The 21489-nt window shown below is 37.1% G+C and overlaps 1 protein-coding gene across 5 annotated transcripts; it reads left to right on the top strand.

Annotated features, from left to right (window-relative positions):
• Nucleotides 1-1116: 1116 nt before the first annotated feature.
• On the top strand, nucleotides 1117-16682 carry LOC109795697 (uncharacterized). Of its 5 annotated transcripts, XM_020355196.3 has the most exons (3): nucleotides 1117-1307; nucleotides 1477-2543; nucleotides 3297-3433. In XM_020355196.3, the coding sequence occupies exons 2-3, from the start codon at nucleotides 1682-1684 to the stop codon at nucleotides 3389-3391; spliced, it is 957 nt and encodes a 318-aa protein (XP_020210785.1). In that variant the 5' UTR covers nucleotides 1117-1307; nucleotides 1477-1681; the 3' UTR covers nucleotides 3392-3433. The 5 variants fall into 5 exon arrangements, with proteins under 5 accessions (XP_020210785.1, XP_020210782.1, XP_082933771.1 ...); XM_020355193.3 differs by having other exon boundaries at nucleotides 1117-2543; XM_083077645.1 differs by lacking the exon at nucleotides 3297-3433 and adding an exon at nucleotides 16665-16682 and having other exon boundaries at nucleotides 1119-2543.
• Nucleotides 16683-21489: the final 4807 nt, after the last annotated feature.

A 21489-nucleotide genomic window follows, 5' to 3' on the forward strand; every position in this document is an offset into this window, starting at 1 on the left:
TTTTTCTCTATGTTCCATGTGAGTCCTACTTTTTCCTCCACAATTTTTATTTTTACTAATTTGTCATCAATGTTGAGCCATATCAAGTTCCTAAATCTCTTTATTTGAGTCATTTTTACTTATATTGTGTTCGCTAATTTATATTACATATTTATTTAACCATCATTGAATTGGATTTGTTTACCGTCCACTTTCTCTTTATAGGCTGTCAATGGTGGTTGCAATTCAGATGCATCCCGAGACATTAAATTTCTTTTTCATTTGGTCCATGGACATGAAATATTGTTCAAACTCTATGAGTCCTATCCTAAACGATCGACTTTTTAATTATTTCTAAACAAGACAACACCCTACACCTATCACCGTCCCCCCACGTAACTGAAAGCGTAGTTACTCAATATGCCTATCCAACTCTTCATATAGTTGATGGGAAGAGCTAGCGAGAAAGAAAAAAAAACCGAAAACAGAATTACTTAAATTAGGCCTGTAAATCCTTTTATAAAGCAAGTTGAGTTTGTGCTTCCCACGTAACTGAAAAAGCCCTTTTTAATAAGCACTGTGAAAGCAAGCAAGGATATGAAAAGTTCAATATGCCTATCCAACCTCCGGTTTCCTTTGTCTCTATTTTTAAAAATGGAAAAGGATAAACTTGTGTAACTTATATAATATTTATGGTAAATAAATGGTAGATAGATGATGACACAACATAATAGAGATTCACATATCAAACCATCATAGTATTAATTTTACACAGGATTTTACTTATTAAATCAAAGATTAGAGAAGAAAATTTTTAAAAGAATCTTCCTAAGTATGTTGAACAAAGTAAAATTTCATTGATGGGTATGAATGGGTAATTTATATACAGTAATAACTAACACGAAAAAAAAATGGTTACAGGGAAGCTTTCAATCTTATTTGTCTGGAGTCCAAGTAGGTGAATCTGAAGCCTGACTTTAATTGGTGGGTCCAACTATCACTCTCATCCTTGTATTTTCGTCTCCATTTCCCCGTCAGCTTCGTTATCTTGTTACTGTGTCTGTCATAGTCATCCCAACCCACATGTCAACACAGATCAAGGTATTAAGCAAATGAAAATAAAATACCCTCCTTGACCCTATAAGAACATCAACATCTTGCTTTTCCCACATCCCTAACCAATATTGCATACTATTCAATGCCTAATGACTTATAGACTTACAGTTATATATTTGCTATGAAATCCATAATTAAGCAAGACAAACGTTTTTATAAGATAGGGATAGGGTGAAACCATAATTAGTCACATTGAGTGAGGGTAACGTAACGTAAGCAATTTAAGATAGGGTCATTTGTTTGAGTTCTGAATTTTCATCCGGTAGTAAATTGTAATTAAATGTTAGAAGTTTAGAATCAATAGTATTGAATGCAGAACCGGGCATCATGCATTTCGTTTTCTTCACTATATTTTGTCTTTACTGATGTTTCTCTCCACAGGTATGCCAGAAAACAGAAAGGAAATTTCACACATGGAAAATCCCAGGAAGAGAAAAAGCCCGTGTCTTTTGTCACCTTCAAATTGAAATTGAATCCTTCCCTTTTTCCCTCTCTCTCTGTGTCACGGTGCGAGCAAATTCTTTCTTCGCGTGTCCGTGTCGGTTTATTTCTGAACCCTAAAGGGAGAGAACGTAGGCATTTTATAATGAGAGGCATAGCGTCTTGTTACAACGAACATGCCATTCGCGTGTCCGATTCCTATTGCTCAAGGCCCTCATCAAACCAGGCCTATCTCTGTCCCAAACTGAACCCTTCCACCAGAGATTCAGTTACCTGCATGTACAAACTAACGCAAAAACAACTCTTTGTCACGCTAACTTGGGCCAAGAAACTCTTGGGCCAAGGCTTCAGCATAACCATCTCCAATTCAGAAATTTCTCCGTCCAAATGCAACGCAAGGCAATTGAGAAAGAACAAAGGCAACGAAGCATTCGAATCCCATAGTTTTGAAATTCAAGTTTTGTGGGATCTGTCTGTTGCAAAGTACGAGGAAGGGCCAGAGCCGGTTGGTGGGTTCTACGTGGTCGTTTTGGTGGACTCCGAACTGGGCCTGCGCCTGGGGGACAAAAGCCCAATTGAGGAAGTTCGGGGCTTGGAGGCGAGATTCTGGATGGTTTCGAGGAGCGAAACGTTTTCCGGCAGTGCCGTGTACGCGACAAAGGCGAGATTTTGCGAGACGGGGAATTGTCACGATATATTGATAAAGTGCGGCGCGGAGGAGGGAGGGTCGAAGAGTCACGTGTTGTCCGTGTGCGTGGACAAGAAGACAATGTTCGAGGTAAAGAGGTTACGGTGGAATTTTCGTGGGAACCAGACAATTTTTGTGGATGGTTTGGTGGTGGATATGATGTGGGACTTGCACGATTGGCTTTTCAATTCCAATTCTGCAGCCTCTGCAGTTTTCATGTTCAGGACAAGGAGTGGCCTCGATAGCAGGTTGTGGTTGGAGGAGAAGACCTTGCGTAAGGAACACGACAAAATTGGCTTCTCTTTGTTGATATGTGCCTGTAAGAACCCTGACTGATTCAATCTTTTCTTCTTTTTTTTTAATTGGATTTTCTAAGATTGAAAAAACTGACAGATGCTTAGATTATTTTTTCTTCTTAATCTCTGTCAATCATACTTGGTCAGTGGTCATGTAATCGTGTCCGTTTGAACCGAGGGAATAGATCAAAATATAGATAATATTTATTACTTGTTGTAATGTTGGAGTGATTTTTTTTTATGTGCGTTTTAATGAATTTGTACGTTTCTTTTTTATTTAATGGGGATGGTTGACGTTTGGGACGTACGTGGGGTACTTGAGGTGGCAAAACTAGAGTTCGACCGTTTGGGTGTAAGATCATACAGAACAATGGGCTCTGTATTTATCCCAATGTGTGGTTTTAGTGGAATATAATTCTATGCTGTATAGATTAAGCATTTTGATTCATGTGCTTTGTGTGGAAATGTGAAATGGAGTGACATTTGTGTTTTACAGATTTGTTTTTTATAGACGTAAATATCTATCCTTTTATAGAGATGTAAAATCATGATTCTAAACAAGTTGGGATGAATCTTCTTTGCATTTTTCATGTCCTTAATTTTTCCGTCCAATTATAATTAATTAACTCATGTCTGTTCTATGTAATAAACTTTAAATCCTTAAGGGTAGAAGATTGGCAAGAGTTGAGTAGTAATCAATCTATTTGAACTCGTTTATAATTTTCTATATGCATAAGAAAGAATCTGTTTGAGTTTTGGTACTGTGAACTTTTCAGGTCAACTGGAAGTGGATGAAAACCCATCGTTATTTTATATAATTATTATTGGAATAACCCAACAATATCATAGTTTTTTGGTCCTAACGATGTAATATTGATCACAAATATTGAACTGGAGTTTAGACGATTGATTTTATTATTATTATTATCAAATTATCTAGGACTAGTTTTAAATTTTATTTTGATTTTTTATTTAATGCTTAAATAAGAATTTAACAATTTGTTTATTTAGATTGAAATGATGAGAAAACTTGATGGGAGGAATGAAGAAGAGTGGATATGTTTATCTTTCACACCGTTTGTTTGGAGTTGAAATGGATAATGAATCCCCAAACTATGTGGGTTCCATAGGAGATAAGTCTCTCTTTTCCTGGCATGAAATTGCAACAGGGAAAGGCCAAAATACCTCTTTTCGGTTCTACTTTTTGGATAAACATTTTCCATGTGCACCTTCCACATCAAATATGGCCTTGTCGAGTTCTAGACAAGGTTGTTGTTTTAAAGATACATGACTAATATCTTTATTTGAGAAATTGTTAAATATTGACCCCATATATACTACTCATCTTAGACCAAATAACAATGCAAGAATTACCTAAAATCATTGCACCATTTGGTCGGGCTTGAAGAGTTGAGTTTGTATTGATGCCATAAGGCTCAGGTTTATTCCCCTTTTAACCGAAGTGGCAAGGGGGGGAATTTGTTGGTGTATATTCTTAAAAAGGTAAACTTGACTTTACTTAATTTAAATTGCTCAATTTCGACTATTTCTTTATTTAATCTAATTAAACAAGTAAAAAATCTTTTCTTTCTTTCTTAAATTATATAAATTTGAAAAATACGCCCCCGCCCGCCCCCCGCCAAAAAAAACCTATATTTATATCTTCTCCATTGCTTTCTTCACTAATTCTTTCATTCCTATTTTATTTCCAATTTGAAGCATCTAAAATTTCAAGGATGAATTTAACCTAGATAAATTTTAATGACAAGAAAAATTTCTCATATTTGAGAATTTTTTATGATAGTGAATGATATAATCCGAGAATGAATCCATTTAAAGAAATTTCTTAGAATTCGTGATATATTGCAATAAAAAAAATCAAGATTGGAGAAAGGATAACTTTTGATTCAAAACAAGGAATAAAACATGAAATAAAATAAAATGTTGTAGAACACATGTAATATAGGAAACAGAGAAATCCAATGACTCAAATAAGCACTACAAGAAATGTTATATATAATGATATATAAAAAGTGTTACTATAAATATAATATATATGAGTATAAATTAATTTGACATAGACAAAATTTTAATGTTAATTTTAAACGAAATTCAACAACATATATTATATATAACTATACCCTATACCTATATTTTAACAATGTGTAACATCCCAAATTTTCTACTAATACAATAGTTAATTATTATTATTTTTATAGTTATGGAAATTAATTTCTTATAGTTATTTTAAATAATTAAAGGGATTTTATAGAACATTTTAGAAAATTTTTAAAAAATTTAAATATTTATGAAAAATTAATTTTTATAAAAAAATACTTTTTTTTAGGCCCAGAACGGACCGTTCCCAAAAGCAGAACGGGCATTCCAAAAAGTGGAACGGGTCGTTCCAGAATAATAAAGTGGCCTAAAATCCTAAGTTAGAAACGGGTCGTTCCAATTATGGTCAATGTGTATTAAAATCAACCCTAGAACGGGTTGTTCTGGTTTTGAGAACGAGTCGTTCTAGTTGTAAATTTTACATATAACGGATGGGTCCAGAACAGGCCGTTCCGGTCATCCCTATGCCTATAAATAGGAGGCTCAGGCTTGATTTCAAATCATACTATTCACTTCTTACTTCTTCTTCTGCTAAACCTTTTAAAGACCAAGGAGAATTCAGAGGAGGAGATTAGCAAGGTTCTGCTCTAGTTTCATCTCCTGCTTATCGAGGTAAGGAGAAAGTGAGAAACCTCGCTCGGGGATGTGAGAATAATTGTTGGGTAGTCGGATTGACCCTCAATCCCTTGCCTGATGCATGTTTCTAGGAACATGAAAAGTATGAATGTGTTATGTTTTACTTTCTGATTACTCTACTATATTCCTTGTTGGAGATGATGAATGAATATGTGATTAATTTTGAAAATAGATAAATTTTAATATGAACTAAAGTGCTCTGTGAATTCCTGTGCGAACCTTATGAGGTAATAAATGATATTCCATGATAAGTGAAAGGTTGAGTTAATGAAATAGTGAATGTATGACATGCATCATATTGATAAGTGTCTAATTAGCTTAATTTAACATTCATTTGAGACACTTATCTAATAGTTTTTGTGTTGTTATTAATGTTATTTTGATTTATATAGGCATGGAATCAAAGAGATACTCTTGATCAATGTTAGCACATAGAATAGGAAGCCTTTAATCTAATTTTGTGCTTATTTTGTAGGAGTTGAAACCTGGAGAAAAATGGCTCAGCCATTCTGAGGCGCTCAGCGGAATAAGAACAGAGAGTTTCCACAATGAAGGCGCTCAGCGGATCATATCCGCTCAGCGAATTGGTCCCTGGAAGAAAAGGAATGCTCTCTGCCTCCAATCCGCTCAGCCATTTCCAATCCGCTCAGCGGATTTGATCCAGAAATGTGAAGGTGCTCTCTGCCTCCTATCCGCTCAGCGAATAAAAGGCGCTCAGCGCCTAGGTTCCTTCATGGTGAAGAATTCAGGTTTCTTCATGGTGAAGAACTCTCGATCCGCTCAGCCGTTTCGAGGCGCTGAGCGGATTCATATCTCTCTTGCTTACTCTGTTTTTATATATAAGGAAAGAAAGAGAGAGAAAGGGGACAGACACGAGAGGAAGAAAAAAACAGAGTACTCTGGAGCTCGTGGGAACGCGAATCTTCAAAGGATCTTCTTCTTCTACCTCTCAACTTGTAACTTGGTGATTTCTTGTAATATGGAGAGCTAATCTCTAAGTTTGGGATTGATGTAGTCATCAAACTCCTATGTATTTCTCTTTGATTCATATATATATATGATCTATTACCCTTTGTTAGTGATTTGTATTCCATTCTTAATGCTTAGATAAACTGATCACTTATCTTTGATTTTGGATTTAGAATTTAGTTGGAAAACATTTTCTGGATCTAGACTTGAATCAAATCACCTATTATTTTTAAGAGTCAGGGATGGTCTTGATCTTAATAGTTGTAACAAGTTCTGATTCGTAATGCAGAATATTGAACTAAATGAAGTGAGGAATCATTCATTGAGTTGAATATTCCAGAATTTCTTATGCCAAGGGATTGGGTTTGAATGAAAATAGAGAATGCAATAACAATGAGTAATGGAAATTTTAGAAAGAATCAATAGGAATACATAGGAGGGAGATTGATGAAATCAAATCCCAACTGTTTCTTATATCTGTTTTCTTTAAATCAAATTACTCTTTAGTTTCTTGAAGTTGGAAAATCATATATCTCAAATTTGAATATGTGTAACTATTCCAGTTTTAAATTTATAAGCATCAACTAATATAATAGAAATCTAAGTTATCTCACAAGTCCCTGAGGTTCGACAACCTTTTATTTTTACTACAGAGACTTGGGTGCGCTTGCCTATTTAAAATCTTAACAAGTTTCTTGGCGCCGTTGCCGGGGACTTGTGTCAAGATAGTTGTGATTTCTATTGTACTAGTTGGAGCTTATTGTATATATTGTTTAGTTTTCATTTTGTTGAATATATTCTTTACCTGTTGTTCTAACTTTTCTGTTTAAGTCAGTCTTTGTATGCGAGGAAAAATTCCTGCTGAGCAGCTGTTATTTGATCCAGAGATTGAGAAAACAGCTAGGAAAAATAATAGCAGAAGAAGGCGACAAAGGAAGCTTGAACAGGAGAGACGGGAACAGGAGGGTACTTCCACTTCAGTTTCAGCTCAACACTTTAATTCTGAATCAATGGCTGAAGAAGGACCAGGTGGTCATGGACCTCATCATCAGCCAAGGAGACTCCTTGGAGAATACAATCATCAATTGGGTCCTAGGCACTTTTCCAGTATAGCTAGACCAGCTAAGGGGGTGGAGATGAAACCAGCATTATTATCTCTCATCACTGCCAATCAATTTGCAGGGATGGACCATGAAGATCCCTACACACATCTGTCAACTTTCTATGAGCTTATTGGCACTATGGGCATTCCTGGAGAAGATGAAGAAGCAGTCTACTTGAGATTATTTCCCTTCTCTTTGACAGGAAAAGCGAAGACATGGTTGCAGGCTCATCCAAATCAGAGCCTAACTAGATGGGAGGACGTAGAAAGGAAGTTCTTAGCTAGATTCTTTCCTCCTTCTAGATATATAAGTGCCAAATCAGCAATTGCAACATTTTCTCAAGGCGCTGATGAACCTTTGTGTGAGGCCTGGGAGAGATATAAATCCTTGCTGAGGAAATGCCCAAATCATGGGTTTGATGATGTTGCACAACTCAACATGTTCTGTAATGGGTTAAGGCCTCAAACAAAGATGTTATTGGATGCTTCTGCAGGTGGTTCTATGATGATGAAAGATTCTGAGGAAGCAATCACTATTATTGATGCTTTGGCAGCCAGTGATTACCAAGCTCACCATGACAGGAGCCAGCCTTCCAAACGGGGAATTCTAGAATTGGATACTCAAAATGCAATTCTGGCTCAGAATAAGCTTCTTTCTCAGCAGATGGAAGAGATAAGGAAACAGATGTCCAAACTTCAAGTAGGATCATCTTCACGCTCTCAACAAGTAATGAGATGTGATTTTTGTGCAGGTGATCATCCAAATGGGCAATGTTCTATATCTGAATCAGAACAGGAGGAGGAAGTTAATTATATGAACAATCCAGGAAGGCAAGGGAATTTCTCTGGTAACTATAATCAGAATCAAGGCTGGAGAAATAATCAAAATCAGTACTCTGGGTGGAAACAAGAAGCAGGACCATCACAAAGGCAGCCTCCACAAAAGCCATATCAAAATCAGTCTTCTTATCAGCCAGATAGGTTGTCAAAAATGGAGGATGCTCTTACACAATTTATGCAGGTTTCCACAACTAACCAGAAAAACACTGAAGCGTCTATCAGAAACCTGGAGGTTCAAGTGGGGCAGCTAGCCAAGCAATTGGCAGATCAACAAAGCAAAAATTTTTCAGCAAATACACAAGTCAATCCTAAAGAGCATTGTCAGTCAATTACAACTAGGAGAGGCACTGTGATAGGAAAAGGGATTGGTGATAATTTGAGAGACAATAATGGTGGAGAAGAAGAAAAAAAGAATGGAGTTGAGTTAGAAAGTGAGAAAGGAGTGGAGTTGAATAATGAGGCTGACAAAAATGAAAAAAATAAAATAGAAAGCCAAAAAAATGAGAGTAGAGATGGAGAGGTGAAGGAGGAGAGTAAGAAGAAAGGGAAAGAAGTTGTTAGGCCTCCTCCTGTGAAGAATTTACCTTACCCACATGCTCCGTCAAAGAAAGACAAGGAACGACAATTTGCAAGGTTCCTTGATATAATCAAGCGGTTACAGATCAACATACCTTTTGCAGAGGCCTTGGAACAGATGCCATCTTATGCAAGGTTTATGAAAGAGCTTCTGACAAAAAAGAGGAAGTTGAGTGAAGATGGAACAGTGGAGCTAGAGGCAGGTTGCAGTGCTATAATTCAGAAGTCACTTCCACAAAAGTCTAGAGATCCAGGGAGTTTTACCTTGCCAGTCACTATTGGCAATGTTTCTGTGGGGAAGGCATTGTTGGACTTAGGAGCCAGTATCAATCTGATGCCTTTGTCTATGTTACAGAGGATAGGCCAAGTAGAGGTGCGACCTACCAGGATGACCCTGCAGCTGGCTGATAGATCCATTAAGTATCCTCATGGTATTGTTGAAGACCTCTTGGTGAAAGTTGATAAGTTTTGGTTCCCAGTTGATTTTGTTATCATGGATATGGAGGAAGATTCTGAAGTTCCTCTTATTTTAGGACGACCATTCATGAAGACAGCCAAGGTCATTATTGATGTTGATGATGGCAAACTCAAGGTTAGAGTTCAGGATGATGAAGTGAATTTTAATGTATTTGAAGCCATGAAACATCCAAGTGATAAGTCAGGCTGCTTCAGAGTGGATGTGATTGATGAGCTGTGTATGGAAGCTCAAAAGTCATTCTCAGTAGCTACACCATTAGAGAAAGCACTGGTTAATGCAGTCAGTGAAATCAATGAGGAGGATGAAAAAGAAATACAGAAGTGTTTGGAAGAGCTGGACAAAGCAAAGGAAATTTCTCCTAGTTCAACAAGTGTTCAAGATTTAAACAAGGAGGAAAAGTTTCAACCTCAGAAATTAGAGTTGAAGCAATTGCCAAGCCATCTCAAGTATGTCTTTCTTGAAGCAAATGGTGGCAAACCAGTTATAATCAATAGTTCCCTATCTGTTGAGGAGGAAAAGAAGCTAATTGAAGTTCTGAAGGCTAATGAAGGAGCTATCGGTTGGACGCTGTCAGATTTGAAAGGTATTAGCCCTTCATATTGTATGCACCGGATCCTGATGGAACAGGATTATAGGCCTGTAGCACAACCTCAAAGGCGCCTCAATCCAACAATGAAGGAGGTGGTCAGAAAAGAGGTGATTAAGTTGCTTGAAGCTGGCATGATTTACCCTATCTCCGATAGTGCATGGGTTAGTCCTGTTCAGGTGGTTCCTAAGAAGGGAGGTATGACGGTCGTGGTGAATGATAAGAATGAATTGATCCCTACACGGACAGTCACTGGTTGGCGGATGTGTATTGATTACCGGAAACTAAACCAGGCCACAAGGAAGGATCATTTCCCATTACCCTTCATGGACCAGATGTTAGAAAGGTTGGCAGGTAAGGCATACTACTGTTTTTTGGATGGTTATTCTGGATATAATCAGATAGCAGTGGATCCGGAGGACCAAGAAAAGACAGCATTTACATGTCCTTTTGGTGTGTTTGCATATAGGAAAATGCCATTTGGATTATGTAACGCACCAGCCACATTTCAAAGGTGCATGTTGGCCATCTTTTCTGATCTTGTTGAGAAGTGTATTGAGATTTTCATGGATGATTTTTCTGTGTTTGGAGCATCATTTGATACATGTTTAGAGAATCTCAACACTGTACTGAGGCGGTGTGTTGAAACTCATTTGGTGCTTAATTGGGAGAAATGTCATTTTATGGTGACTGAAGGAATAGTGCTTGGCCACAAGATCTCTGAGAAAGGTATCGAGGTGGATCCAGCTAAAGTGGAAGTCATCTCTAAGCTTCCTCCACCAACAAATGTAAAAGGGATTCGAAGCTTTCTTGGACATGCTGGATTCTATAGGCGTTTCATCCAAGATTTCTCAAAGATTGCCAAACCGCTTAGCAATCTCCTTGTTAAAGATGTTAAATTTAATTTTGATGATAATTGCTTGGCTGCTTTCTCACTTTTGAAACAAAAACTGTGTTCGGCACCCATAATCACTAGTCCGGATTGGAATTTTGGTTTTGAATTAATGTGTGATGCGAGTGATTATGCAGTAGGTGCTGTACTAGGACAAAGGAAAAACAAAATTTTTCATGCCATACATTATGCGAGTAAAGTTTTGAATGAAACTCAAATGAATTATGCAACCACAGAAAAAGAATTACTTGCAATAGTGTATGCACTTGAAAAATTTCGTTCTTATTTGATTGGCTCAAAAATTACTGTGTTTACTGACCATGCAGCAATCAAGTATTTGTTAACTAAATCTGATTCCAAGCCAAGGTTAATAAGATGGATTCTATTGTTACAGGAATTTGATTTAGAGATAAAGGACAAGAAAGGCTGTGAAAACCAAATTGCAGACCACCTTTCCAGATTGGAAAATGATGAGGTGACCATACTTGAAAGTGCAATCCATGAAGAATTTCCAGATGAAAAATTATTCTTGGTGCAGGAACGACCTTGGTTTGCCGATATGGCAAATTTTAAAGCAGCCGGGGTCATTCCAGAAGATTTTAATTGGCAGCAAAGAAAGAAATTCTTAAAGGATTCTACTTATTATGTGTGGGATGATCCTTATTTATTTAAGATTGGTGCTGATGGTTTGTTAAGAAGGTGTGTTTCAGGTACAGAGGTCAAGGATATCTTGTGGCACTGTCACAATTCACCCTATGGAGGTCACTACAATGGAGATCGCACAGCAGCAAAGATTCTCCAGTCTGGATTCTACTGGCCTACTATCTTTAAAGATTCTCATGAACATTGCAAGAATTGTGATAAATGTCAGAGAACTGGTGGAATTTCCAAAAGGCATGAGTTACCATTGCAAAATATTCTTGAAATCGAAGTGTTTGACTGCTGGGGAATTGACTTTGTAGGACCACTTCCTTCCTCTTATTCCAACGAGTACATTCTGGTTGCTGTGGACTATGTTTCTAAATGGGTGGAAGCTTTAGCAACTCAGAAGGCTGATGCACGAACGGTGATCAAGTTCTTGAAGAAGAACATCTTTACTCGATTTGGAACACCGAGAGTGCTCATTAGTGATGGTGGTTCTCATTTCTGTAACACACAGCTGAAGAATGTGTTGCAGCACTATGGTGTGAGACACAAGGTAGCTACACCTTACCATCCCCAGACGAATGGACAGGCAGAGGTTTCCAATAGGGAGTTGAAGAAAATTTTAGAAAAGACTGTAGCCAGTTCAAGAAAAGATTGGTCTTTGAAATTGGATGACACATTGTGGGCTTACAGGACAGCATACAAAACTCCAATTGGACTTTCTCCATTTCAACTTGTCTATGGGAAAGCCTGTCATCTTCCAGTTGAGTTGGAGCATAAGGCCTATTGGGCATTGAAAGCATTGAATTTTGATTCGAAAGCTGCAGGTGAAAAGAGAAAGCTCCAGTTACATGAGCTTGAAGAGATGCGGTTACAAGCCTATGAATCATCACGGATTTATAAAAGCAAGGTCAAGTCTTATCATGATAGAAAAATTATCCAGAGAAACTTCCAACCAGGTCAACAGGTGTTATTGTTCAATTCCAGGTTGAGATTATTCCCTGGAAAACTCAAGTCCAAATGGTCAGGCCCTTTTGTCATCAAATCAGTTAAGCCATATGGGGCAGTAGAATTGGAAGAACCAAACTCTGGAAGATCTTGGATGGTGAATGGCCAAAGAATTAAGCCATACTTAGGTGGTGATATTGAGCAACTCACCAATGTCACTCACCTCATTGATCCATGACTTCAAGAAGTGTCAAGCTAATGACAATAAAGAAGCGCTTGCTGGGAGGCAACCCAGACGTTATGTTTTTAAAAGTGGTTTGATTATTTAGTATTGCATGTTTAATTTCATATGTGTGATGTTTTAGGGAGTGAGTTTAGAATTTAATGCTTAAAATAAATTCAAGAATATTGTGTTAGATTATGCATTTTCTTTGATGTTCAATGTGTGTTTGTTTTGATGGAGTAAAGGAAGAATATTAAGGAATTTGGGATCAAAACTGAGCTAGAATAAGAATTGTATAATTTCTGATCCAGGACTCAGTGGCTCAGCCCCTCTGAGTGGCTCAGCCCTTTGTATCAGTCAATAATCAGAGGAGTCCCTGGAGGTCAGGCGCTCAGCGCTTGAGAGGCGCTCAGCGCCTCATATGAGGAGGGGTTTCTGGAGGCAAGGCGCTCAGCGCCTGGAAGGCGCTCAGCGCCTGGAATGGTAAAAATCCCTGGAGCTCTCTGGAGCCAAATGGCTCAGCGGAATTAAGGCGCTCAGCGCCTGAGGTTTGTGAGCTCTCTGGAGGCAAAACGCTCAGCGCATTCCAAGCGCTAAGCGGATGGATCACGGGTTGGGCCTCTAATTGAATTAAAAGTCTCAGCTGAAAAGGGGTTATACACATAACCCACGTTCACTCTCCTATTCTTCACGTTTTGAGCCTATCCCTCTCCCTCTCCCTCTTGCTATTCCTATTCTCACATAACTGCTCTCTATACCCTTGCTTCTGTGATTTTTCTTTGTGCATCTAACAGATTTCAGGTATGTCCATGCATGTTCCTCTTTTGCACCAGCCCTTGGCTTTCATGGATGAATTTTTCTGTCATTGTTCTATGCTGACTAGGGTTTAACTTTTTCTGCTCTATTCTTTAAATTTTGTAATCCCATTGGGTTGCTCTTAATAATGTATGTTGGGGTTTCAAATTTTACATCAAAGTTCATAGACTGTGTTAGGGTTCCTGAGTTTCTGCAATCCATGTTAAGGGCTTAGGCTTGTAAATTCATTGTCATTTCATTTAAAGCCAAAATTGTGTTTTGTGAGAAGGTTTTATTGATTGTTGGGTTTTAAGTTCAAAAAACTGAAAATTTTCAAGTTCTAGAGCAAGGCGCTCAGCGCTTCAAAAGCACTGAGCGGATTGAGGCCAGAAACCCAGGCTTGTTTGAGGCGCTCAGCGGATCAGAGGCGCTGAGCGGATCAGAGGCAGAGACTCATGCTGTTTTTATGATTGAATGAATTATTTGAAATTACCTAACACTTGTGATTTGCAGATGGGAAAACCTAAACCCACCCATGAGATCCCAGCCAGCAAGAAAAGGAAGGGGGCTGCTTCTTCAAATCCTCCTCCACAAGATTCTGACAATGAGAATCCTTCTCCTCCACCTGTCGCTCCCATTCGTTTGGATAGACACAGGTTCATGACCAAGTCCAAGCAGCAACGATATGCAGAATTGGAGCCTCGACAGATAGTAACTGAAAGGCGGGTGGAGTTGGAAGTCGGAGAATATATGGACTTCCAAAGGGAGCTGACTCGCAGGAAATGGAACAAATTGGCTACTCCTGAAAAGAAATATAATGAAGAGATCATCAAGGAGTTTTATGCCAATGCTTACCCGCTCCAGAGGACTGATCAAACTAGAAACAGCTGGGTCAGAGGCGCTGTGGTCAGTTATTCTAGGGATGCCATTCAGCAGTATTTGGGTAGTCCTGATGTTATAGGAGGTGATGGTTTGGATGAATTTGGCCGATTGAAGAAAGCCCATGCTTTTAATGCGGACAAAATGGCTAAGCTGTTATGTTTGCCTGGATGTACATACACAGTGGGACTCACAGGTAACCCAGTTTCATTCCTTAGGAAGAATTTGACTACCACTGCACGTATCTGGCAGAATCTCTTATATTGTAATGTGTACTGCATCACCCACATATCTGATCTAAACATGCCCAGAGCAACACTTCTTTATTCTATTTTGCAAAAGACAGAGGTGGATATACCTACAATTATTTCAGATGAAATACACAAGATCGTGCTATCTTCTCCGTCTTCAACAGGTGTTTCTAGACCTTTGGGCTTTCCAGGTTTAATTACTGGGCTATGTTTATTTAGTGGTTCTCGTTTGCCTGGTAATTTAAATAAAGCTCTCCGACCTCCCATCAATGCTGCATATATTAAAATACATTGCAAAAGTGAGCAGCATGGAGATGCTTCACAACCTCGACCCCAGAGGCATGGGCAAGGCTCTTCCTCTTCCCAAGTACCTGCTCAGGACTTCATGGCTGCACATTTTCATCACATAGAGCAGCAGAATCTGGCCAACCACCTGGCACTGATGTCACTCAACACTAGCATGTATCATGCCCATCAGCACCAGTTTCAGGGTGGCCCTCCTTTCCAATGGCCATCCCCAGAGGCATTTCAGCAACACTTTTATTGGCCTGGGGACAGTCCACATTTTGAAGGAGGAGAGGATGAGCAGGAGCAAGAAGGAGGAGATGGAGCTGAAGGAGATGACCATGATGATGAGGACATCTGAGGGTTTTTGTGCAGTTTATTTTGTTTCGTTTTATTTATTATCAGTATTGTGCATTTTATTTTGGATACATTAGTTGCTTGCTTTGGTTTAACTCAACTGACAAATTTTTCTAGAAAGTGCAAATTTATGATTCCAAGTTTTCAATGATCAATATTTTCTAATCTGGAAAGTTACATTGTTGCACAAGTGGTTACAATTTTGACTTTGATTGTGTGCTTCAAGTTTGTTCAAGTGAAGTTGAAATGATTCTAAAGTTGTTGATGTTAGGGCACTTAACCAAACCGTGTGAGTGAGTGAGCCAAACAGTTAAAATACAATCTTGGAGAGTCATCACTAATTCATGCGGTCAGTTTTGTTTGAGTCTCTCATTAGTCACAGTTATGCTATGCATGAAATTTCTAAGGCAGTTGTTTAATTTAACCAGTAGCCAAAAAATAAAAATAAAAAAAATAAAATAAAAAAAAAATAGCCAACCCATGAATCCTTGAACATAAAATCTGACCTTAAACAGAACCCCTAAGCTCAAAATGGAAAACCATGATTGTCCTTAGCCTTGTTGGTAAGAGACATTTTTATGAAACAAGTGGGTTTGAACCAAGTTGGGGGTAGTTTGCATGGAGAGATCATGTGGTTGAAGCTGGATTGTATATCTCTATTACAGTGTATTATTATGTATATTTCTAAAAAAAAAAAAAAAAAAAAAAAAAAAAAAAAAAATTGAGTTAATTTTGTAATCAAGGTTCCTTGTTATCATTCCATTAATTTGTGCAATATTTCAAAAGAGAAGGAACCAGTAAGTCATTCAAAGAGGGATGAGGTATAAAGAATCAAGAGAATTCAAGCTAGAGCAAGGATTTGATTAACCATATGAGTGAGAATGTCTCTTGTCAAACAGGCTTTCAGATCAGATTCCCAAAGAAAAACCAAATCTCTGATAGCCAGGCCATGTTACAACCTTCTTAAGTCCTTAGTAATTCATGCTTAGTCTTAACAATAGACTTGTGAGAGACAGGTAACAAATCAGACTTAGCTTGTTTGGTGCATGAAAGGAGAGAAACACTCATCTGCACAATATACTAAGAGAGTTATACACTAGTGAGGAAATTTGAGTGCTCTTAGCTGAAAACAATGGAAGATGATTGGATATTTTCCTTGAGTGTGCTTGAGGTTCACAATGTTTGTCAACAATTGAGTATCAATTGTTGTAGCAATCACTCACTGGATTTTGAAAAATAAGTTCATTGTATTCTGTGAAATCATGAAAAATGTATTGATATATTTGTTGGGTGAAACTTTTGTATTCACTGGAAAGATGAGTCAGTCATATTATTCTCAACGAAGATTGTTGTTTGAGGACAAACAAATTTCTAAGTTGGGGGTAGTTTGATAAGTGTCTAATTAGCTTAATTTAACATTCATTTGAGACACTTATCTAATAGTTTTTGTGTTGTTATTAATGTTATTTTGATTTATATAGGCATGGAATCAAAGAGATACTCTTGATCAATGTTAGCACATAGAATAGGAAGCCTTTAATCTAATTTTGTGCTTATTTTGTAGGAGTTGAAACCTGGAGAAAAATGGCTCAGCCATTCTGAGGCACTCAGCGGAATAAGAACAGAGAGTTTCCACAATGAAGGCGCTCAGCGGATCATATCCGCTCAGCGAATTGGTCCCTGGAAGAAAAGGAATGCTCTCTGCCTCCAATCCGCTCAGCCATTTCCAATCCGCTCAGCGGATTTGATCCAGAAATGTGAAGGTGCTCTCTGCCTCCTATCCGCTCAGCGAATAAAAGGCGCTCAGCGCCTAGGTTCCTTCATGGTGAAGAATTCAGGTTTCTTCATGGTGAAGAACTCTCGATCCGCTCAGCCGTTTCGAGGCGCTGAGCGGATTCATATCTCTCTTGCTTACTCTGTTTTTATATATAAGGAAAGAAAGAGAGAGAAAGGGGACAGACACGAGAGGAAGAAAAAAACAGAGTACTCTGGAGCTCGTGGGAACGCGAATCTTCAAAGGATCTTCTTCTTCTACCTCTCAACTTGTAACTTGGTGATTTCTTGTAATATGGAGAGCTAATCTCTAAGTTTGGGATTGATGTAGTCATCAAACTCCTATGTATTTCTCTTTGATTCATATATATATATGATCTATTACCCTTTGTTAGTGATTTGTATTCCATTCTTAATGCTTAGATAAACTGATCACTTATCTTTGATTTTGGATTTAGAATTTAGTTGGAAAACATTTTCTGGATCTAGACTTGAATCAAATCACCTATTATTTTTAAGAGTCAGGGATGGTCTTGATCTTAATAGTTGTAACAAGTTCTGATTCGTAATGCGGAATATTGAACTAAATGAAGTGAGGAATCATTCATTGAGTTGAATATTCCAGAATTTCTTATGCCAAGGGATTGGGTTTGAATGAAAATAGAGAATGCAATAACAATGAGTAATGGAAATTTTAGAAAGAATCAATAGGAATACATAGGAGGGAGATTGATGAAATCAAATCCCAACTGTTTCTTATATCTGTTTTCTTTAAATCAAATTACTCTTTAGTTTCTTGAAGTTGGAAAATCATATATCTCAAATTTGAATATGTGTAACTATTCCAGTTTTAAATTTATAAGCATCAACTAATATAATAGAAATCTAAGTTATCTCACAAGTCCCTGAGGTTCGACAACCTTTTATTTTTACTACAGAGACTTGGGTGCGCTTGCCTATTTAAAATCTTAACACATATACATATATAATGTGCTGCTTAGGCCGCATACCAGTGATGTAACAAGCTATGTGATGAAATAACTTATTCCAGGTGTGCCGCTTAGGCCGCATACCAGTGATGAAATGATGTATTCCAGGTGTACCTTGGGTCACCAGTGATGAAATGATGTGATGAAATGATTTATTCCAGGTGTGCCGCTTAGGCCACATACCAGTGATGTACTGAGATATTTTAGGTGTACCTTGGGTCACCAGTGATGTATTCATGAATGAACGTGCCCAGGTATGTTGCTGTGCAACATACCAGTGATGAGAAATGTGAACTTCTGTATGACGCCACATGCATGCATTTATGAGTCGAGTCCATGGCATTATTGCATGATAAGTGAATGTATATGTATTCTAATGTATTTATAACTTAAGAGTTATGATTGGTGATGTATAACTTGTGTGGTAATTGTTATGATTGTGTGTGCGTTGCTTAACATTTATTTCTACATCTGAATTAGATTGAGATGTTTCTCACTCCCTTGTTATTCTTGTACATGTTTAAATTATGTTGCAGGTGATCATCATCACGAGGATGTTGGTGATGAGGCTTAAGATTTCAGTTGGGCATGCTCTGATAAGATATGTGACATTGGGGCATAGCTAGGCTTAGTTTAGGATGTTATTGTTTTAAAAATCTTAGTTTCTTTTCTTTTGTAATTTCTAGCGAAGGTATAACTTAGATGAAGTCTATAGTTGCAGCGATTGAATCCAAGGAGAGTGTATGTTGAGAATTGTAATTTTGAATGTTCTTGATAAAAGGCCAAAGTGTGCATCTTTGTTATATTTTTATTACATGATTTGAAAGTTATAAATTAATTCCTAACTAGGAGGCATTGTCACATTTACTAGAATTAATCTATATTTCCTTTATTACTTTTTTTTTATGATTTATTGAGTTTTGATACTTACATGGTGACTTTTTATGGTTTATGAGTTATGAATGTGAACCTTCTACTTTATGATATTTGAGACATTTTTTTATCCATGAAAGATGTTATTAACTATGAAAGATTTTGTTTATTCGAAAATAAAAAATAAAAGTATTTTTTTTACATTTATTGTGTATTAATGTTGGGGTAGAGGGTGTCACACAATGTACTAGCATATATTACATTTATAGTATAGATAAAAGTACATAGTTTTTAGTGACAAATATTATGTAACTTTAGGGTGTGTATCACTTGTAACATTGTACGTCTTTGTTAATTATTTTCTTTTGTAATAATTATGTGTAGTGGTGTTATGAGAAGTTGTTGTTGTTGAGAAACTCTAAGATTTTAGGAATTCTCTTGAGTTTAGGTGGTCTAGATGGTTTCTTTTAGTAGAGGTCTAGTTTGACCCGAGAGAAAGATATATGAGATCTCTTTTGAGACTTGAGTCTCATAAGCTCATTTTTAGAGAACTTTAGAGAGATAGTAGTGAGAGGAGTTCTAAAGTTCTTCTTCTTCTTTTTAGATTCCCAAGAGTTGTAGAAGTTTGTTGTTGAGTATTAGAGTAATGATCTGAATCCCCTAGCTAAAGATTAGACTGGTGCATAGCTTTCTGGTGTGTGTGCTTGGAGTTTCTTGTACTCTTCCTCTCCTTTCTTTTAGAGTGATTGTTGAGGTAAGGGAAGTTAGAACGTTGATTTATTGAGTTGTATCCATTATATGGCTGCTTTATAGTTACAATTATGTTGTTGAATTACATAATTTTGATGGTGAAAGTTGAACTTGGTTGTCTTTGGTTTTTCAAGAGAAGAACTTGATGATCTTGAGTAATTGTTGTTGAATGTGCTATTCCTTGTTGGAAATTAGTTATTGGTGATGTATATGTATGGATTGGTGCGATGCATGCTTGTATTTTATGATTTTTAGGTGATAGTGAGCCATTTTGTGCACCTGTCAAGTGCAAAATTCACCATTATAATGGATGCATCTTCATGACGTCAAACATGACTCAAATAAGGGGTCTTTGTCTCACTCATGTTGAATGCAAGATTAGTGGCGTTTTACATGAGGAAAGAGAATTGTCGTTGCCTATATTGATGCCAAATGTAGGGAGAGATAATTGTCTCTAGTTGAAATGGGATCAATGTGGGCTTTGCCAAGCTAGGCGTGAGAGTCTAGGAGTTCTCTACCTCATCCACGTTGGATGTGGTCTAAATGGCGTCAGGCGTGAGCAAGGCAGAGTGCTCTTTGTCTTAATGGCATCGAGTGTAGGGTGAATAGCATTAACCATGGTTTTCTTTGTAATAATTCGTTGTTTGATTGATAAATGGTGAACACATATAAATTAAGTGAATCTATTGCATGTTGTAAGATGATAGGTGTTTTTGGTTCAATGTATAATGGGGTAATATATATATAAATGATGAACTATTGAGGCGTGATGTTAATAGTGCTTTAGGCATGATATGTTGTTAACTATTGAATTGTTGAGTATGATGCTAAAAATGTTTTAGGCATGATTTGTTGATTAACTCGAGACTAAAGGAAGGGTATTTTCAAAAGTTGGATATCTCATTGCAAGGATATTGGTGTGGTGCTCTACAAATCCAATTGTTAAAAACAGTTATTGAGTAGCCAACTCTTAAAGTGAATAGTTAAGTCTCATCTAAAACCTTGGTTGATGCAGTATGTGGGTTAGGTTAAGGCATACCAATTATAATTCACTAATATTGATCTATATGTGGGGCAAAGTTAAGACATGTGTATAAAGTGACCAACCTTGTAAGGTACAAGGTTAAAAGCTTAGTCCCTAACTAAGTATTAGAAAGATGTAGTATTTGGAGGGTAGTTGGTGGACTAATCTCATAGACGACTTAGTGTTGCAATAGTTAATGTTGTGGTAGGCTTATACCCAAGTTGTTTTACCCTAATAGGAATACTAGACTTCCTAGTTTAAGTAACATCCAAGAAATCATGTTGTTAGGGATTAGTATCCCAATTGGTTGTTGATCTAGTAGGTGTAAACAAATCATGTTGGTTCAGTAGGATCAAACTACTTAGACTGTTCACCTTTTAATATAGGAGATATTAGTAAGTGAAATGTGACAACGCATATAGTTGACGTGTTGTGTATATGATGTGGTAATTTTGGTGTTGTTCATATGTTGCTTGATTTGGTTGTTGGTTGACATTGTTGTTGTTGTATGATGAGATTTTTACATTTTAAGGTTGTTAAATGCCATGTTGAACATTTGTTTTGGTGTTGAAATGTTGTAAGCAACGAGGAGACGTTGTGTGCGGTTTACATTATATTGTTGGGGTATAATTGTTTTACTTTTATACTTGGTAAATGATTCTTTTATTGTTCACTAGCTAACCATTGCATGTTCTCTTCTGGTTGTATTACGATAATCATGTTTACATAGAAGTAAGCTAGATGTGTTTTGTGAGACCATGTTGGTGGATGACTTCTTGTGATTTTGTTGAGTTACTCCAATGTAACCAATTATATAATTGTTATTTGATCGACAATTTATAATTTTTATGATGAATATTGAATTATTATACATATTTATATAGTCTATATGTGGGTATTTTATTCCCTTTGCATATATTAAATATTGCTATATTATTAATTATAGACAATTGTAGTTTATTTTTTGTAATTAAGTTGTT

Source organism: Cajanus cajan, chromosome 6, assembly GCF_000230855.2.
Source record: "Cajanus cajan strain Asha chromosome 6, NIPB_CcT2T_4, whole genome shotgun sequence".
NCBI lineage: Eukaryota > Viridiplantae > Streptophyta > Magnoliopsida > Fabales > Fabaceae > Cajanus > Cajanus cajan.

Excerpts from the sequence above, each read along its gene's own strand:
- LOC109795697 (XM_020355193.3), top strand. The coding sequence starts at position 1,406 with ATGCAGAACCGGGCATCATGCATTTCGTTTTCTTCACTATATTTTGTC. Across the intron at positions 2,544-3,296 it reads CTCTTTGTTGATATGTGCCT|GTCAACTGGAAGTGGATGAA; the intron begins GTAAGAACCCTG and ends TGAACTTTTCAG.